We start from the raw sequence: 20,787 nt of genomic DNA, 5'->3' as shown, positions 1-20,787 counted from the left end.
GGTCACACAGCTGGTTCTAAATGATGCTTTCCTTCTGGGCTGCTAGTATTTAGCTCAATTAAGAATGTAAACCTGAAACAAGGCCTAAGAATTTTCTGGAAAGCTGTTTTGTTTTTATCCTGCTGGCACTGAGGCATGGTCCCTTATGATCTCACATTCCCAAGTGATGTGTCATGTAAGTTTTTGGCTAATGTACTTTCAGTTGTTTTGCTTTTGCTGTTTCCTCCCCCCACCTAATCATCTTCAATATAACCATAATTTTCAAAATCAGTAGGATGTGCAGTGAACAATAGGCAGTAAAATTGATTAACTGAAAAAGCCCTTTAAAAAAATCCTTCAAGCTAATGGAATACATTTTTTTTTTTTTTTTTTTGGCAGTCATGTTATGTTCTGTGGCTTTTTCCACAATTGTGTTTTTAAATGTTGTATTGCCCAGCTGATGTGGTTCAGTGGTTGAGCATCAACCCATGAACCAAGAGGTCACTGGCTCAATTCCCTATCAAGGCACATGCCTCCGTTGCAGGCTCTGTCCCCTGTGAGGGTTGTATAGGAGGCAGCCAATTAATGATTCTCTCTCATCGATGTTTCTATCTCTCTGTCCCTCTCTCTTCATTTCTCTCTAAAAAATTGATTTAAAAATATATTTAAATATTGTAATCTGATAAGACTATACTTTGTAACTACAAAGATTTGATTCCTTCAAATTAGAACATGATTTTCCCTAGTTATCTTTTTTCTAATTGATTTTAGAGAGAAAGGAAGGGGAAGAGAGAAACATTGATCGGTTTTTCCACTTATTGATGCATTAGTTGGTTTATTCTTGTATGTCTCCTGACTGGCAATTGAACCCCCAACCTTGGCATATCGGTACAACGCTCTAACCAATTGAGCTATCTGATCAGGGCTTTCCCTGCTTATCTTAATGAAAAATTTTGAAATGAAAACTTATTATTTCATTTATGAAGCAGATGCCTGAGAAGGAGGTAGCCCAAAGTCTGTCCTCTCTCCCTCAGGGTGTCTGTGGGCCTTACTTCAGCATCCCCTCCGCCATTCTCATCTCATCCTAAGCCATTTTCCAGGCAAGGAGAACCCGGATTTTACCAGTTCTCCCCCTTTGAAAGCTTCCACTGGCTGGCCATACCTATTAATATTTCCCAAATTAATTTTTCTGTGTTGTACCTTTTCTCCTAAAGCTCTCTCAGCCTAGAATACCTTTCCTCTGCATTCTCACCATATGAATTCTACGTAACCCTCAGGATTCAATTTAAGTGCCACCTCTTCTGTGAAGTCTCCAGTGGCTATGCCCCACTTAACTCGAAGGGTTCCCGTGATACTTTATGATTGACACTGACCACGTTCTGCCTCTAGTTGTGGCTTTATAGTTAGCTCACTCACCTGTCTTCTCTCTTGACTGTGAATTCCTTCAGGTCTGAGATTGTGTTTGCTCCCCAGGGTAAAAAAATAGGGTCTTTCATATTCATTGTGTTGATGTTTCTAGCTGATTTGGGCTCATTGCTGACCTTTGCTACAGATGGTGATTGAGCCTCACTCTGTGGCTTGTAGAGAGGTTTCCAGTCTGTGATGGCCGTTCACATTCACCAGGCAGGAGTGGACTGGTCAGTGTGAGAGTGCCCGAGGGAGGACGAACACAGAGCCTGTCTATCCCCAGCTCCTCACAGAGCGGAGACTCAGGTGCCCACACGTGCAGCAGGCTGGGTGGGTGTACCTCCCTCCAGTGTCTCCCTCATGTCAGGCAAACAAGACCTGGAGGACACTGGGGTCTTTTTATCCAGAAAATGTCCATCATTCATAAGTGGTAATGGTGATATCCTCAAGTCAGGGTCACAGGTGAACAAATCTAATGTCCAGTTTATTGTGTGCTAACATATAGGGACCCCTGGAGGTTGGGAGGCAGACATATGTCTTCATATACGATGTTTTCAGTATTTATGTTTATAGCTCTTTGTTATTTTTCAGAGCTCCCTTTCCAGGAAATACTGAATTTAAGCACTCAGGTCCTGTTTTGTGCCCAGCCACATAGAGGTCTCAGAAGCCAAAGCCAGTTAGCTTCTCCTCGCACCATCATCCTTCCCACCTCCTCACCCCCCCCTCCCTTTCCCCCACCCCCTCCACCCCTGCTTCACTGGCAAACTTACCCGGGGCCAGGGTGGGAGGCCAAGTGGGGCAGGAAAGGTGCCTCAGCGGCTCCCACATGGTCACTCAGCTCTGCTCTCCTGCTTGCCTGTGTGTCCCCAGTCCAAGCCACACTGCTTCCAGGGCCCAAGTCCCGAAACACTAGTCTGATCATGCCCTCCCCTACTTAAAGCCCCTCAGTAACTGCCCTTTGTTCGGAACAAAACCAGGCTTCCTCACTTGGCCTTCAGGATGCCCTGGGACCCACTTCCATCTCCTCCTTGCACTTCATGCCCAATTGCTGGTGATCCACACATGCTTTCTACTCACCCCCATGCCCGTGTCTCTGCTTTCACTTTCTGTGCTGCCTCACTTCCCTCTTTGCTTGGCTAGGTCCCACTTATCTTTTAAGCATCTGGGTCCATTTTCCCCTTCTGCAGGAAGCATTCTGAAGATCCTCCTACTATGAGTTAATTGCCTTGTGTCTATTCCCTTCCCCTCGTACCCTGTGCCTACCCCTAATATAACATTTGGTGCCACTTGACATCGTCTGGGTGTGTGTCACCCACAGCACCCACAGCAGCTTCATGAGGTTGTTATTCACCATTGTATAACCAGGACCTGGCAACATGCCTGGCTCAAAGTCAGCCCTGAGTATGTACTTGTAGGATAGAATTCCAATTTATTCTATCTTACAGCTTGGGAAATGCTTGCTGATGTGTTAGATGGACTCTGCATGTCCTATTTTCAAATCCTCAGGTGTAGTGTTTCTGTTAATGTATAAAAGTAGCCCCGTGCTGAAAGCCAAAGAAACTTCATTTTCCATGAGGATTACATGAGCCCTACTTTCCTTCCAGCCCCTAGTTCTCCCAAGTGCAAGGTGACACACATGAGGGTTGAGACAGTGCAATTAAGTTCCCAGCTATTGTCTCAGGTGAGATTTGTGGCAACACAAAAGCCCGGGCAGTTTACATAAAGGTCTCTGCAAAGAAACATCTCAGTTTAAAAACAGGTTGGGAGACCCATGACCATTTCCTCCAGAACGCTCAGAATTCCATCATGTATGGAGTCGCTTATCTCAGCAGTCTTTCAAGATGCCTCTTTGCATTTACCTGGTGCTCAATAAATGCTTGTGGAGTGAATTACTGAATAAATATAGTGAATGTAAACTTAGAGTAACAAACTCCAAATATCCTCTATTTAACTTCATTAGGCAGGGTAAGTTTTTCCTTGCAGTAATTCTCTAACAGGCCCCCTCATCTGAAAAACTGTGTCTGTACTCTGCTCACCTTCGGAATGGCATCTCCCTCAGAGCCCTTGCTTCTGCCTTGTTTCCCATGAACCCCTCTCAGTAACAGTCTACATGTCACACGTGACACCATTCACCGCCTTTACTCTCAAGGTTGACTTGGCAGTGGGTCCTGATACACTTTCCTACAAAGACGAAACTGTTCAGAATTCTTTTCAGAACCACGCATCCTTTTTAGAAAGGCATCTCAATGGAGTTGCTATCGAAGGTGCAGTAATTTGCCATCCAGGACACAGTACTTAAAGAGCATGCATTTGGGTCCATAAACGAGTGATGGCAGATTCTGGCTCTGCCATTTACTGCCTGTGTTATTTTGTCTTTCCCAGGCCCAGTTAGCTCTGTAAACATGCAATGCTAATATCTATCACAGAGGGCCAAGGCTGAATGAAGTAAGATATGCAGAGTTCTTAGGTTAGAGCAGGGAGCTTTGGTGCTCATTAAATAGTAGTTATTACCCAAATGGCCCCTTTCGTTTCCCATGCTAATGTCCCAGTCTCCTGACTGGAAATATAGTTACAGCCATACTGCTTTATTTCTTTAACAGACTGATTCTTTCTTTTTTTTAAGAATATATTTTTATTAATTTCAGAGAGGAAGGGAAAAGAAGAGAAATATAGAAACATGGATGATGAGAGAAACATTGATTGGCTGTCTCCTGCATGCTCTCTACTGGAGATTAAGCCCTCAACTGGGGCATGTGTCTTGACCAGGAATTGAAATCTCAACTTCCTGATTCATAGGTCAATGCTTATCCACTGAGCTACACTGGCCGGACAACATACTGATTCTTTAAGGAGTGAAGGGGAGTGAACAATAAGGAATGTCCTCTTTAGAGAAAGAGAGAAGGGAAGAATCAGGTTCCAAGTGGGTGTGGCATGATGTTCCATCATCTATTTGCAAAGCTGTGGTACATAATAAATAGTCAACATAATCCTGAGATTTTTTATGCTTTTTAAATAATTTTTTTAATTCAAGTTTAACCATATTAAGTACATATAAGATTGAATCATGTAATGAGTCACTTCAATTTTTGACAAGCTTCTTCATTCTCCCTTAGACACTTCCTGTAATCAAAACCCATTTTCAAATTCATAGGAAGATATTATCTAATGATCCACTCAATCTTTTCATGTTCTTAATTTGAGGTCAGTTTCAGTGACCTGTCTCCTATCAACTGTCATTTTTTATGATTGAAATGTCACTTCACATTACAGTTTTCCCTGGGACAGTTCTCATCTTTGGTTTCAATTCAATTTAATTCAAATCAGATTCATATGTCTCAGAGCAATTGAATTCTCTTAAAACCCCCTCTGTTCAGAAGATTATAACCACTACTCCTGCTGATGCCATTAAACTTCCTGATACCTTCCAAACCCTAGGTGCTGCCTGGGAGGCCTGATAACAAGGTTACTGCTGCTTCTGCCCAGTGAAATGGGCCCGGTGCCAGCACTGGACCAGCAGGGCCAGCCTTAGGGCCACCAGGGCTTGAACACCATTGTTAATCTATAGTCTTGATGCCACGGTCACCACCACCCCATCCACCAAGTTCCTACTGAGTCAGGTTGGTTGGTTGGTTGAGTTTTTCCAGTCTTCTTCCCACAAGACAAACAAAAAGGGTTGAACCACTGCACAATTCACCCATGCCCTTCCTCTTGAACAACTAACCTGCTTTTCCCACACTGAGAAAAGCTGAAGGCTGGGCTGAGGGGGAAATAAAAGATCTTGCTACTCTAAGCCTGCCCTTCATGGACTGGAAACAAGGAAGGGATGTTGCACCAGGCAGACCCCCCCTCAATTCCCCAGCTCACTTCCCACAATTCCGCCCCTCACACCCAGTTCTGACAACACGCCCAGTATGCGCACGCCCTTTCCTGCCTTGATGCCTGTGCACGGGCTCTCTCCTCTCCGGATGGACACCCTCCCCTTCAGCCTAAATGTTCCAGCTCAAGTCGTATCCTTCTTTTGTTTGTCCCTTTGTTTTGGTTCTTTAGATTCCACATGTAAATGAAACCATACAGTATTTGTCTTTCTGTCTGACTTATTTCACTGAGCATACTAACCTATAGGTCTATCCGTGGTGTCGCAAATGGCAAGCTTTGGTTCATTTTTATTGCTGAGTAATATTTCATTGTATATATGTACCTCATCTGCTTTATCCATCCATATATTAATGGATACCTACATTGCTTCTATATTTTGCTATTGTAAATAATCCCTCAATATAGAAGTGCAGGAGAGAATCCAAGATGGCTGCACAGGTAAACACCTAGCCGCAGCAGCACACAACAATTTTAATAAAATACAACTAAAATATAAAATGGACATTACCGCCGGGACCAGTTTGGCTCAGTGGATAGAGCGTTGGCCTGCGGACTGAAAGGTCCCGGGTTCGATTCTGGTTGAGGGCATGTACCTTGGTTGCGGGCACATCCCCAGTAGGGGGTGTGCTAGAGGCAGCTGATCGATGATTCTCTCTCATCGATGTTTCTAACTCTCTATCCCTCTCTCTTCCTCTCTGTGAAAAATCAATAAAATATATTAAAAAAAAAATGGACATTACCCATAATTACAGGAAAGTCGACTGACTGGAAATTCTACAATGAGAAGCAAGGAAAAAACCAGAAGGAAGAGTGGAGGAGCTGTAAAAGCCTAAGGTACGGAGACACGCAGCGCGCGCTGAGAGGCAATCCTAGAGGAGCGCACATTGTGCGCAGAGGACGAACTCTTAACTCTGCTGCCAGATTGCCCTGGCGGGAAGGAGACAAAGGCTCTGGACTGTGCTGGGCCCCAGTTCCGACTCCTCTGAACCCCAGTTCTAGACCAGACCCTGGGGACCCAGGCTCAAACAGAGGGAGCTGGGCTGTAAGGCGGAACCCCGGGGGAGCGGCGAAAGGAGGTCCTGGAGGTGCACACATTGCGCACAGAGAAGGGACAGTTGACTATGCCGTGGGATTGCCCTGGTGGGAAGGAGACAGGGGCTCAAGACTGCTCTGAAAGCCACCTCCAACCCCACTTACAACTGAACTGAACCCCAGTTCTGGGCTCATTGGGGGAAAACCTAAACTGTTTGGTAGCAGGCGAAAATCGAGGACACCTTTCTCTCAGAGGCGCTTGCAGTGAGTACTGAAGGACCCTGGTGATTACTGAGACTCAGGAACCGCATAGGGCGTGGCTGACGGAAGCCAAGCCTGTAGGCTCCACCCTGAAACTCCGCCCCATCAGGGAAGTGGCAAAAAATGCCAAGACAATGAAATAGATCACAAATGAAAGAAATGGAGGACAAAAAGCGACTGGATATAGAGTTCAAAACCACACTTATAAGGTTGTTCAAGAATCTCCTAGAAAAGGCCGATAAAATAAATGAGACCTATGAGGACATGAAAAGGGATCAACTAGAAATAATAAAGGATCAACAAGAAATAATAAGGGATCAACAAGAAATAATAAGGGATCAACAAGAAACAAAGAATACGTTGTCTGAAATAAAAAATATTATACAGAGTCCTAAAAACAGAATGGAAGACCGCAAGAATCAAGTCAAAGATTTGGAACATAAAGAGCCAGAAGACACTCCTCCACAGAAGCTAGAAGGCAAGAGAATCCAGAAAATTGAAGATAATGTAAGAAACCTCTGGGACAACTTCAAGCGAACCAACATCAGAATTATGGGGGGTCCCAGAAGATGAGAGAGAGCAAGATATCGAAACATACTGAAAGAAATAGTGACAGAAAACTTCCCCCACCTGGTGAAAGAATTAGACTTACAAGTCCAGGAAGCACACAGAACTCCAAACAAAAGGAATCCAAAGAGGACCACACCAAGACAAATCATAATTAAAATTCCAAGAGCAAAAGACAAAGAGAAAATATTAAAAGCAGCAAGAGCAAAGAAGGTAGTTACCTACAAAGGAGCACCCATACGATTGTCAGCTGATTTCTCAACAGAAACCATGCAGGCCAGATGGGAATGGCAAGAAATATTCAAGGTGATGAATAGTAAGAACCTACAGTCAAAGATAATCTATCCAGCAAAGCTATCACTCAGAATCGAAGGTCAGATAAAGAGCTTCACTAATAAAAAAAAAGCTAAAGGAGTTCATCACCACCAAACCAGAATTATATGAATTGCTGAAGGGGGTTCTTTCAGAAGAGAAAGTAAATAAGGATAAAAATTATGAAAAACAAATACATAACTATCAACAAGTGAATCTAAAAACCAAGGAAATTTAAAAAAAAATCTGATGAACAATATTAACTGTTGAATATAATAGAATCAGGTATGGAAGGGGAGTGAACTGACGATTCTTGGGGAAAAGGGGAGAGGGGGATGTGGGAAGAGACTGAACATAAACTGTGCACCTATGGATGAGAACAATGGGGGGTGGGGAAAGGGCAGAGAGTGGGGTGGGAACCTGGTGGAGGAGAGCAATAGAGGGGGGGAAAAAGAGGAACATTTGTAATAATATGAACAATAAAGACTTATTTAAAAATAAATAAAATAAAATAAATAAAATAAATATAGAGGTGCAGCCGAAACCAGTTTGGCTCAGTGGTAGAGCATCGGTCTGCGGACTGAAAGGTCCCAGGTTCGATTCCAGTCAGGGGCATGTACATTGGTTGCTGGCCCATCCCTGGTAGGGGGTGTGCAGGAGGCAGCTGGTCAATGTTTCTCTCTCATTGACGTTTCTAGCTCTAGCTCTCTCCCTTCCTCTCTGTAAAATATCAATAAAATTTATTAAAAAATAAATAAATAAAATAATAAAGTAAACCACCATGGTTTTTAAAAATAAATAAATAAATAAATAGAGAGGTGCATATATCTTTTTTAAGTAGTGTTTTTATTTTGTTTGGATAAATACGCAGAAGTGGAATTGCTGGGTCCTATGGTAGTTCTGTGTTTAATTTTTTGAGGGAACTGCGTACTGATTTCCATAGCAGCTGCACCAATCTGAGCCCCACCAACAGTGCCCAAGGGTTGCCTTTCCTCCACATCCTTGCCACACTTGTTATTCATTGACTTTTTGCTAATAGTTATTCTGACTGTTGTGAGGTGGTAGCTCATTGTGGTTTTGATTTGCTCTCTTTGCAGACTCATAGAAACAGAGATCAAACTGATGGCTGCCAAAGGGGAGGGGATGGCAGATGGGTAGGACGGGTGGAGAGGAATATAGTCAATAATACTGTGATAATTTTCATGGTGACAGATGATTACTGTGGTGGTCACGTTGTAAGGTATATATATAAATGTCTAATCACTTTATTGTATATCTGGAACTAATGTAATATTTTATGCCAGCTATACTTAAATATTTGTTAAAATTTTAAAGACTTACCTTTCAGCATCCTCTCTGCAGCCTCTTCAACCCCCTGGAAGCTCGTCTCTCCCTTCTATTGCTCTTATGCATTTCAATGTACACCTCTGTTATTCAGCTTCTCACCTTGTAATTTCTCCCTCTGTGAGCCCCCTGGAAAGCAAGGTGTGTGTCTTACCCATGGAACTGTACCCCTGCATCCAGCACGGTGCCTGGCACTTGTTTGGTACACATTAAAAATATATGGATGAAAACCAAAGCATTCTTTTTTTTTCTTCTTCCTGCAGAAACGATGACTGTGGGTAAGAGGACTGCTTTGGCAAGGACACAGTAGGACAACCATCTTACAAAGATCTTAAGTAACATTCCCTATCCAACAACACCCGGCGATTCCAGTGACCAAACGCTCAGCTGTAACCGCAGTGATAACTGGCCTTCTTTCCAGACTGGGTTTGGTGAACATGAATGGTCCAGTTGTCTTCAGATGGCCGAAGGCGGTGTGCTGTAGGGGAAGCACGTCTCTCACAGCCAAGAACCAGGACCGGACTGCGGAAGAAACCAGCTGATACAGTGAGAAGACTGAGAGGACCTTGCATACCAGGACTCTCAGTGATGGCACAGCATCTGCCCTGGCAACGTCATACTGACACGATGCTATTTGTTTGAATGCCCTGGAAGGACAGAATACTTTAAAATATATCCAGGTGCTAACTAGGCAGCAGGTTTAATTCATCTTCGAGCTAATAGCTATCTTCAGAAAATATTTCATGAGAAGTGTTCCAGCTTTGCCAGGAATAGCCCCAGGGATTGAGTAGGATAAGCACGCTGATCCCCTGGAGAAAATCTAGTGCAAGGAGGGCTCGCTCATAGCAAACCCACTGCCCTCCCCCATACACATGGCAGCGAGTACCAGTTGATTGTGGTCCTCTCGTCTGCTAAACCCAGGTTCTGAGGGGTCAGAATCCACAGCATAGCACTGTCTTCTGGGTAGCCAGCAGCCACTTCTTTTTAACCAGTATTGGCATTAGAATGCAAGTTATCCCTGCTAGAGAGACATCCATCTCAGTGGTATAAGCATTCCAGAGTAGCCTTTCCCAGACTCATTTGTCCACTGAGGGAACAGCCTCAGAAATAGATGTGCCGTTGTGAGAGCCGAGTTAATGGAGAGATAATACAGAAATCCAATGAGTGGAGGCACAATGTTTGGGCCTTCTTGGCCTGAGTGCCTTCTGGGTATTTCCACACGCAGCAGCCCAAAGGGTAGCCTTGGGTAGCCACCGACAGGTTTCCTCTTCACTTCCAGACACAGATCACTCTCACAGCCCTTGGGGAATGGAAATACCCACAAGAGAGAAGGTCAAGGGCTCTCCCCAGTATCTCATTCATTACTCAGCTTCCTTTGTGACCATGTCAGCCAACTCACTGCCAACCGTGTTCCTCATCCTCATTGCTTCTGCCATCATATAAATGAAACCAAAGGCCTCAGCATACCCCGGGCGGGGAATCCTCTCTCTCCCATGATGGGTGCAAGGTACCCCATCCACACGTTTTCACCATTTATCCAAGATAACATTTCCCTTTTCATCTGATCCCTTTGCAGCAGAATCCTGAGTTGGATTGTCATTTACCTTCCTGGGAAGCTCATTATCCTCATTTGAATTATCATTTCAGCGTAGGACTAGCTGGGTGGAAACAGGATCATGTGTGTCTTCAGAAAGTTTTGTGTTGCCACAGCTGCCTGGTATAAGAAATACCCGGATGTCAGACCTAAAAGGATGGAGACTTTGGTTATGTGAGGCACTATTGCTGCTCCCCAGTCTGCCTGATTCATTTCCATTTCATTGGCTTTCAACCTCCAGGATCGAAAGGGGACCCAAGTTTCTGTCTACGTCTGACAACAGGAGAAGAATGCTACTTTCTTGGCCCAGCTCTTTCTGCCTAGTCCTTCCTATTCAGACATCCTTCACCATTTCAGTGTTAGGAGCAAAGCATGAAACACTCATACCAGCAGGATAGTGAGCAGAAATATGATCACCAGTGCCAGGCAGATAAGCCCAGAAGAATGGTCCCCGATAAACTGGACTGTCCCAAATAAGCATCAGATGACCACCCCAATAAATTTTGACATGTCCTTGGCACTGGGGCCTGGGCAGGAGCTCCTGGGGAGGTTGTGTCTGTTATTCCCCCATCAAGATCTTCCTGCCCAAAGAGCTGGCAGCCCTGAGGTACTAATGAGTGTGCTACTGGTTTGTTGTTCTGAAATGGAAGGTGGTTTTAAAGAGGCCAGCAGGCAAAGAGGCAGGTAGATAGCTTTATGTCTGGAAAGCTTTGCCTAGCCAGTCCAGCTGTGCCCAGAGGCCCATTATCCATTTGAACTCCCTCGGCCAATCTGCAACTCTACTTTTGTTCTCTTGCATTCTGTTTGGTTTCCCTTTAGTTTCCTAGTAAACGTTCCTTTTGAAAAATTCCAACCTTGTCTCATTGAACTTGGGGGGAAGGGTATTGTCCAACATGCAATACTTAACATGCAGGAGAATGGAGTGGAATAAGGGGCAGAGGAGGAGGGAGTAATATCCATGGACACTTAAATAGAGCAGAAGCCAAAGAAAGGCAGCTTGTTATGATGGTTATAGATCTTGCGATGTCACAAGAAACCCTGGAGGAAAACCACGATTATTGTCCTTCTACTGATGGCTCAAATGCTTGGGTTGGATGCTTTCTTCCCCCACTCATCTCTGCGCCAAAGTAAAGGTTCAAACAAGACATTCCCATCCTTGGAAACGTAGAAATGAAAATGCTACGTATGCTAAGCAGAGGTTGTCTGTTCCTTGTCTGAAGACTTCAGAAAGAATTATTGCAGCTAATTAAGAGAGAGGGGTTTTATCAAGTCTAGATTGGATGAACATAATTCTGCCAGCTGTCCCCTCGCATGAGGTCCCCACACCACTAGTGTTGCCATGGTGCTTTCTCCAGTTTCCCCTCCTCCCTCGCAGCAGCCCTGCGATCTGGAATAGTCAGGAGCCAGTCCACTGACCTTCCCCCTCTGTCTAACTCTGCCAGCTTGCTAGAACTTTCGAAACAAAGATATAAAAAGTGGTTTAATAAACTAAGAAAAAAACCTAAATCATGGTTGTGCATATGTCCAAAAATGATGCATGCGTCCTGCATATGGATCTTGGGAATTCACAGGCCATTTAGCTGCCCATAGTGCCCCCTCCCCCCACCAATGGCAGCTGGGGGATACTGGCGGTGTCCAGCCTGGAATTGCCACCCACACTCAACCCAGAGAGGGTGGCCTCACCTGCTGCTTCACTGTCCCCTTCTAGACCCCGCAAAGAGTATGTCTCCCACACACCGCACTCCTGAGCTGGTTGCTGACATGGAGCACAGCCAGAGATGTATGTGGCCAGAAAGGTTTTGCCAAGACTGAGGTTTCCTCACGGATAGGGCCTTCTGACTCTTGACCTTCCAATCTTCTCTTTGGACCGGAGAGAAGTGATACCCCTCAACATCCTTTAATAACCACTGATTACTTTCCCAGGCATGAAGCCAGTGATGCCGCAGAGGCGCTGTTTAGGATTTTAACTTTGAAGCCAGAGATAAGTCACAGGCGGTGCTCAGAGTCTCTGAGATGCCCTTTCTGGAAAAGAGGCTAAGATGAATGGGGCCCTTTGTTGCAGCACATAATACTCCACCCTTAATCTGACTTCATCTGAAATAGGCTGACCTTGGAGGAAGAGATGCAATAGTAGAGCTAAGAAGAAGAAAAAATGACCAGAGGGAGACGTTGCCCCACCCTCTGAGGAAATATCCAGGGAAGACCTGTAGGAAAGCTTCAAGGAAAGCAGAAAAAGAGGGTTGGCTGGTATTCCAGGAGCTGTAGAAGGCGAGGCCTGGTCCTCACCTCTAAGCCCAGATATAAGGCAAACAGAAGCTCTGAGCAGCGCCATGCACCTGCCTCTAGTGTCGAAGATGTCAGGTATCAAGGGCCCTTTGCTCAGACTCCTAAGAAATCCCATCCAGGCTCTCCAAGGGCCATGGCAGAATCCCCTCCTCCCTTCTTCCACTCAGAAGGCTTACTTGTCACTTGCTGCCTAGGCTCCCTGGGCATATGGGCTGCAAATTTAAGCCAACAGTGTAACCACCCCTGCCCGCACACTCCCTGCTGTGATTTCACCGTGTCCAGCAGCTCTGGGCCTGGAAAGACCAAGAACCAAGGTGGAAGATGGCCCCCAAGCCTCAGAGGGTTACGCCTTAATGGCATCAGGCTCCCCCAGTTCACCCACAGGCCAGCTGAGGGTACGCATGCGTCTTTGGCTGGTTGGCAAGAGAAGACCAGGCCAAAGGGACCTGGCCACAGAGGCTGTTCCCTGAAGTCATTGAACTGCCTTTCAAATGCCACCGTAAGTGAGATTCCTCCGCAAAGGCTGGAGGAGCATTGCCTGACAGTATAGTTATCAATGTAAAAGTTATAATAATAAACAACACTGAATTCTATGGTTTACAAAGTATGGTATCATTTTTGTCTATTTTCTTTATTTTTTGAAAATTCAACTTGCAGGTTCCCAAGAGTAAAGTTCGCTTTTTAAAAAGTTGATATCTTCTTGGCTCCATACTAAATTCATTATAGTTATCATTCTGATATTATTCTTTACATTAAAGTTATTTCCAAGCCAGTGCTTGATTAGTAATATTCATGGCTTTTCCTCTCAAGTGAACATTACCTCCATGGCACTGACTTTTTCACAATTTAGATAAAATTCGTTTCTGCTTGGTGACAGTATCCAGCATTGAATTCATCAAAGACAAATCTCTCTCATTCACCATACTCAAAGCTTTCGGATAATAATAAAATAATTTCTTCAGCTAGCTGAAGATACTCAGGGCTTCCGAGATGAGCTTGTGGACTATATAAACTGGTAAGTAAGCTTTCTAGAAACAAGTTTTACCCTCATCTCAAAAAAAGTAATGATTTTTAAAAAATAATATTTTTCCTCAAGAAATATTGGAACTAACTGGAAATGTTAAATCCAAAATAAATTGTTCAAAGGGGCACAAGCCAAGTGCAAGCCAGATAAGAACCTAATGGAAAAGCTTTGCCATAAACTGTACATTTCTTAAAGCAACCACAGTGTATCGCCCCGCCTGCATGCCCACAGATTGAAATGGAACTCTGCCAACAATTCACTGCCTGGCTGGACCCACCAAGTCTCATGGACTTTCTTAGACAAGCAACACATCTGCACTTTGGCCCAGCATTATGGGCGTATTTTTAAATTGTGTTTTCTGGCTGGAAAGAGTGAATACATAAAGGCTTTATTGAAAATGAGACCCAGGCGGCCCTGGGCCATGTGCCCTGGAGAGAAACAGGGTCTCCGAGCTCCCATATAAAATGGAAGAGGAGCAGCTCTACGCTGTGTTCCAAATTAGAACACCTGGGGTGGGAAGTCCTTCAACCGAAGTAAATATTTGTCTCAGATACATATCGGTTTTCCTTTGTTCTCCCTGCAAAGTCAAGCGTCACGCTATCTTGAACAGCACTGATAGGTTTGGAAAGAGATGTGTGCGTTTGAGTAAAATTAACAAGAAGACATTTAAACTTTGCCTCCCAGTGTTTTCCATACTTGAGATCCACAGGAAGCTGCCTGCCTGACCTGCCCCAGCGGATGGGCCCTGACCAGGGCAGTTAACACCTGCTGGCCCTGCCACAGGCCTGAGGATGCTCAGCTCCAGAAACCTCCGGGCGTGCATCCAGGTCAAGACAATGTCATTTTGGCAGCAATTGTCACTTGATTCTTTCCTTCCTCACCTTCAACCCCCACCCACCCCCAAAAAAAAAATCAAGCAAAGAAGAAGGAGTCTAGTCACCAAAAGAATAAGAGCAAGGACACCTCTGCCCATCCATGCAAGAGAGGTGGGAAAATGTCACCTAGAGCCAACCCAAACGCAGTATTTGTCATTGTTTCCTACCTTTACAGCTTACTGATCTTGAATTCTTAGGGGACATAAAGGTGGGCATTTCAAAAAATGTAAACAGTTGACTCAGAGACAATTCAAGAGTTATGTCTATGACTAAAGAAACCAGAAAAGTTTAGGGAAGCATTCAAATGCTTGTTATATCTGGTAAACCAAATATTGACATTTGACTGAATGGCTTCGTTATGTCCATTTTGAAAGCTCGTGGAAAAGTTAAAAAATAGTTGTTGCGGGTGTCTCCTTAAAGGACGGGTCCTGAGCACAAAGCCTCAGTGGGACCCACAACCCCCCCAGGGGCTCTTTCTGGTGTGGAAGAGAAGAGCAGACACAGGAAACCCCAGCACCATCCACGTCTTCTGATCTTCCCTGGGGAGGGCAGGTCCTGGTGGAGGAACCAGGGGTGAACTCATGACCTTTGACTTCAGGGGCCAGGGTAAAATCACTAGCTTGGGAAAGGGAGATTTCAGGCTTGAAGCTGTAATTTTCCAAGGTTAAGGACTGGGAAGGAAGATTAAACTTTTGCCCACCACTTAAAACTATTTTAGTGCACTATCTCACTGCTTTGGGCTCTCATCACAAAACATTTGCCTTAATCTGGTAGATGGACACAGTGGGAGAGACCAGCTGGCCTGAGAAGATGCAGAAGGAACTCAAACCAGTTCGCTCGAAGCCGAGTGTGGTGGGAAACAGCCCTGCCTGTGGTGGGCTGAGAAGCTGCTCTGCACCGACCAGCCCTGTGACCTTCAGGCCTCATCTTCCTACTATTCTCCCGGCCCTTAGGGTCCCTGCCCAGGCCCTTGTCAGTTCCCAGAGCAACCAGAACACAAACATACCTTAGGGACAACAGCAGTCCTGTACTTGGCTTCCACTCTTCTGGGCTTAAGGGGTTTTGGCAATCGCCATAGGGCTCAGCACAAAACACGTGTGGAACAGGATGCCCCTGCCCGAACCTCCTGCCTTTCCCCAGCCTCTCAATGATCTTCACTTAATGTTGCCGGGTATTCCCGGGTCACTGTGCACATGAGCACGCGCGGGCACACACACACACACACACACACACACACACACACGCAATCACTGTGCAGGGACAGCTCGGAAGAGGTCAGAGGCCGGTGCAGGGCTTCATGTCCCTTCCTTTCGAGGCAAAGGAAAATGAGGAGAGCAAGGCCTCATTCTGAGCTGGGAGACTTGACCTTCTGCATCCCTTTGCAGCAAGGAGCTCTAAGGGTCTCAGGGAAATTGCTGTGTTGGAATGCCAGCATAGGGCAAGGCTTCTTGAGCGTACCTGCCCCCCTGGCTAAGGAGCCTACTTCTCTCAGACGCTTCTTTCTGTTTCCTTAGATACCTATGACCCTCATCATGGCAGCTCTAGCCTCTCATTTTATGGAAGATCCTATATGACACTCACTTCTATAACCTGGTCTGCAGCCAGGAAAGGTGCCACTAGGTGTGTCCTCACTACTCCAGGGCCATGAGCTGTGGGTTCAAGAAAGGATTGTGTCAGACCAGGCAAAGGGTTTGTCAGGGTTGCTGTTTCTGATGAAAGGTCGCCGTTCATAGACTAACTAGTACAGCTTGCTGGCCTGAGAAACACTGAGCAAAGACCCAGAAACAGCATGGAGAGAGCCATGGACTGGGGCTGGCCCAGAACGCTGAGACCACCCGTGGCTCCTGCTTCTTCTCACGTGAGGAGGATGGGCCCGGTGTGTTCTGTGCTCATCTACTTTTGGTGTCTGGGTGTCTCTGAGTCTAAGGAACTGTGGCTGGGGTGGGCCTGTGTAGACCTGGGCTCCTGTTGCCGAGAACCCAGTGCAGACTGTGGAGGAGGGTGTTTTATTTCCATTCAAATCTCAAAAAGAAACAGACTATGACCATAGTCATAGTCAGGTAACACCTGAAAAATCTCTGCCCTCTAGTGGCTGAAGGCTCAAATGAATATTTTGCACAAAATTGACAATATTTTGGGCTGGAACACTGAACTGAGATCACCCAAGCAGATACTCTCTGGGGACGGGTTAGCCCTTCAGCTTTAAGTCCTAGGGTCTGTTCCCAGTGGACTGTATGGTCATAGGTCCCCAGAGGCTTCACTTACTTGGGAACCATTGCAGCAGAGACCAAGGGTGGTCCTGTGTAAGAACAGGCTTCCCACCAGCTGGTGTGGCTCAGTGGTTGAGCGTTGACCTATGAACCAAGAGGTCATGGTTCAATTCCCAGTCAGATGCCTAGATTGATGGCCTAATCCCCAGTGTGGGGCATACAGGAGGTAGCTGATCAATGATTCTCTTAACGTTGATATCTCTCTCTCTTTCTTCCTCCCTGAAATCAATTAAAATAAAATTGTTTTAAAGACTCAGCTTCCAACTTAACCAGTCCTGGCCCTGGGACTTCCTTGGGAAGGAGCTCTATGCAAGTGACTGTCAGGCAGTATGACATCATTTCCTGGCCAGCAGGTCTTCTCTAGCTGCAGCCACACCTTTCCTACCCCTGAGAAGTCACAGGTCATGTCCAGTCCCCATTGGTACCTCTCATCACATCTGCCTCCTCTATTCTGAAGCTGTCCCCAGCCACATGGCAGCAAGACTTCAGAAGCTCCTGGCAGAGACATGGCTCCCAGGTGCTGCAGGAATAGACTTCAAATAGGCCACCTGAGCTCAGCCAGCTCACCTGGCAAGGGACAAGTGTCCCTTAGGACCAGACACGCAGCCTCCAGAGACCATCATCTCACAGGAAACTACCCAGGTGGGTTTCAAACGTCAAAGCAGAATGATCACAATGAGGCTTTGAGAACTCTGGGGAACTGGTGCACATGGTTTTTATTTCAAAGAGCAGAGGGAGGCTGTGACTGATCCACCACGTGAATGCTGGGCAGGCAGCTGTCCATGCTGAGGGCTGCAAAGAGACAGGGCCAGACTCCTGGCTTTAGGAAAGAATAATGCCACTCGAGAGGATTCTAACTTGTTCATGATTATACACCTAGCCCTTGGTAATGACTGCCTGATGCACAGGTGCTACAGCGGGGTCCCCTGGCCTTAATTGGAGACGTGTATGTTCCAGAGCTCCTGTGAGATTGGTTAAGGCCCATGTGGCAACTGCATTGCAGCTTCTCTCTATGCCCATTTATGCTTCACTCTCTCCCAACAGGTATTGTTCCAGAGAAAACCACCCCCTCACATGTCTTACATGCAAGTTAGTCTCACAGTCTGTTTCCAGGGAACCTGACCTACAATACTCTTCCAGCCCCATCACCCAGTCATTGAAAGTTCATAGGGAACTTTGATCAGTCCTTCAGGTCCACTAAGATCTCTCTGGTTTATGTGTCTTTGTACATGTTATTGCTTCTGCCTAGAGCCTTTCCCTTCTCTCCTCCCTGCTGTCCACTTTGTAGGGTTAACTCCTTCTCATCCTTCAAGTCTCATCTTAGATATTACCTCCTTTGGAAACTCTCCCCTGATGCACTGAGCTCAGAGGCTCTGCCCCCATGCTATCACTTCATTCAGTGCTGGCTCTGTCACTGCATAATTAACTTAAGCCTCCCCTTCTGGAATATATCCTCTGTGAGGGCAAGGAATGTGTCTATCCTGTCCATAATTGCATGTCTATAATGCATAGTGCAGGACTGGGAGCACAACAGTTGTTAAATGAATTAAAAACGGGACATAAAGAAACCCTAAGTAAGGAAGCAGCAGGGTAAAAAGGTAAGAGAGAAGAGGGCATATTTGATATATATTTAGGTGCTAAAATTAGTAAGTTTTTCATGACGGATTAAACATAATGCCGGGCCAGAGTGGTCCCACAGTTGAATGTCAACCTATGCACCAGGAGGTTCGATTGCCCTTACCTCTCTACCCACAGCACCAATGTCCAGATGAGCCCAGGTCCAAGGTTCAGACTGCAATGTGTTATGAAAACAGATGAAAGAAAGGATTATTCTGCAGAGATGGAAGTGAGGAAGTGGTACGAAGACCCGAAGAATGAATAACAATTCACTGGTTCCAACAGAGAGGAACATTCTAGGCTGAGGGTATTGTCAAGCAAAGACACCATGATGTCATATGTTCTAAGGAGTTTGGGGATGATTAGATGAGGCTGATGTGGAGGTGGGAGGTGGGAGATGTAAGAGCTGAAGCAAGAGGGGTTGGCTGAGATTATTGTCAAGGGCTTTCCTTTTGGCATAAACTCAGCCAGTGCTTTATCTGAAAACATAAACAAAGAATTAGAGGCTGCTCCCATCACTCAGGCAGAAAAAAATGTAATTACTTGTAAAAGGTTGGAGCATTGGAAGATGACATTAAGGCAAAAAGCTATTAGGGTGGGGGTAGGGGCCTGAGTGGTGAATGAAGGATAAAGAGAAAAGCTGAGAAGAAAGAGAAGGAAAGAGAAGACAAAAAGATGAGACATCTTGTTCAGATCTGAGTGATCTGGATTCTAGAATCCCAGATGTCCTCCAGAAGACAGTCTCCTCTTCACACTCTCCAGAGCTGGTCAGCACCGCTCGGTAACATAGAGGACCCTGGGGGCCCAGGAGGCTCTGGAAATCAGGGGCTCGGTTCCTATGGAGGCACAGCAGGAAATGGCCACCGGTTAGGAAGGTGGCAAAAAATGCCAAGAGAACCTGGGAAGCTGGACAAGGTCAGTGGGCTGATTGGCTGGGTGTTAACTTGTCCAGTTCTGATAGATCATTTAGGGGAAACAGTCATCAAGGACTCGTGAGCTAGATCCAGCCACATGGACGACATAGTGGTGGCTCCCAAGATTCCTCTCTCAGGACACTGCGGCAGGTCACTGTCCTCACTACTGAGCTATAGCAGTGGTCAAGCCAGAGGTTAAAGGTAAAGAAGGCAAAAGAACCAAGTGAGCAATCTTATCCCAACTGCAGGCTGCACAAGCCATCTTTTCCTGTCCATTGATAAGGCTTGCTCTGAATGAAGATGGTCAGAGTTGGCTACTATCTGTCAGTCAACGCTGTGACTATCTCCAAGGTAAGTTTATGTTTTCTTTATGAGACCTCTGGTCATGAGAACATGAGGATTTCCACTCTAAGTCTGCCCCATGGCTTGTCACTCGTAAGGCTCAAGGGAGCCAGCTGTGGGATCCAGAAGAGTCAAACCCTCTAAGACCATGTGGGCACAGTTGGAGCAGAGGGACTAAGCTTGTCCCTGGCCTGAGTCACAGATAGGCGGAGGGAGAAACCGCCAGGCTGGACTCTGAAGCCAAGATCTTTGGAGCACATCCCATCCATAAACAGGGCAATAGCAGCCCTGTTCTCACCAACTCTCCAGTAATTCTTTAGACTTCATTAATGCCAAATGTATATATCATTGTAAAGATAATATAAGCATGCTATAGAAAACCAAGAGCAAGTTTTATCCATAGCACTGCCCCCCAAAGTGAATTGTGACACAATTGTTGATTTCCTCCACTAGACTTGACCCACCTTAATTCACAATCTCAATGTTAGGACTTGAGGCGCTCGTGGAAGAAAATCAACCAAAGCACCTTCAGCATAAGACTTGATTCAAAAATGCCTGGCATGAGACATTTCCTAAAGAGCCTTCTCACCGAAACCAGTTTGGCTCAGTGGATAGAGCATCGGCCTGCAGACTGAAGGGTCCCAGGTTCGATTCCGGTCAAGGGCATGTGCATTGGTTGCGGGCACATCCCCGGGAGGGGGTGTGCAGAGGGCAGCTGGCCGATGTTTCTCTCTCATCGATATTTCTAGCTCTCTATCTCTCTCCCTTCCTCTCTGTAAAAAATCAATAAAATATATTTTAGAAAGAAAGAAAGAAAGAAAGAAAGAAAGAAAGAAAGAAAGAAAGAAAGAAAGAAAGAAAGAAAGAAAGAAAGAAAGATCATTCTCACTTGGGCAAGGAGGCTGACTTGAGCAGTATATATATATTTGATTTTTATTTTATTTTAGTATTTTATTTTTTTTTACAGAGAGGAAGGGAGAGGAATAGAGAGTCAGAAACATCGATGAGAGAGAAACACCGACCAGCTGCCTCCTGCACACCCCCTACTGGAGATGTGCCCGCAACCAATGTACATGCCCTTGACCGG

At 45.6% G+C, this 20,787-nt stretch overlaps 1 protein-coding gene across 1 annotated transcript in view; it reads left to right on the top strand.

Annotated features, from left to right (window-relative positions):
- The window catches only part of SYT9 (synaptotagmin 9), a 151,310-nt gene extending 140,090 nt beyond the window's left edge, over positions 1-11,220 (top strand). Inside the window, exon 7 of the mRNA XM_036427650.2 lies at positions 9,042-11,220. Coding sequence (XP_036283543.1) covers positions 9,042-9,050 — 9 coding nt within the window. The 3' untranslated portion in view covers positions 9,051-11,220. The remainder of the gene's footprint in view (positions 1-9,041) is intronic.
- The last annotated feature ends 9,567 nt before the right edge of the window (positions 11,221-20,787 follow it).

The sequence above is a fragment of the Pipistrellus kuhlii genome, unplaced genomic scaffold (assembly GCF_014108245.1).
Source record: "Pipistrellus kuhlii isolate mPipKuh1 unplaced genomic scaffold, mPipKuh1.p scaffold_m20_p_9, whole genome shotgun sequence".
NCBI lineage: Eukaryota > Metazoa > Chordata > Mammalia > Chiroptera > Vespertilionidae > Pipistrellus > Pipistrellus kuhlii.
Note: the sequence above shows the minus strand (reverse complement) of the source record. Positions and strands in the feature narration are given on the sequence as shown.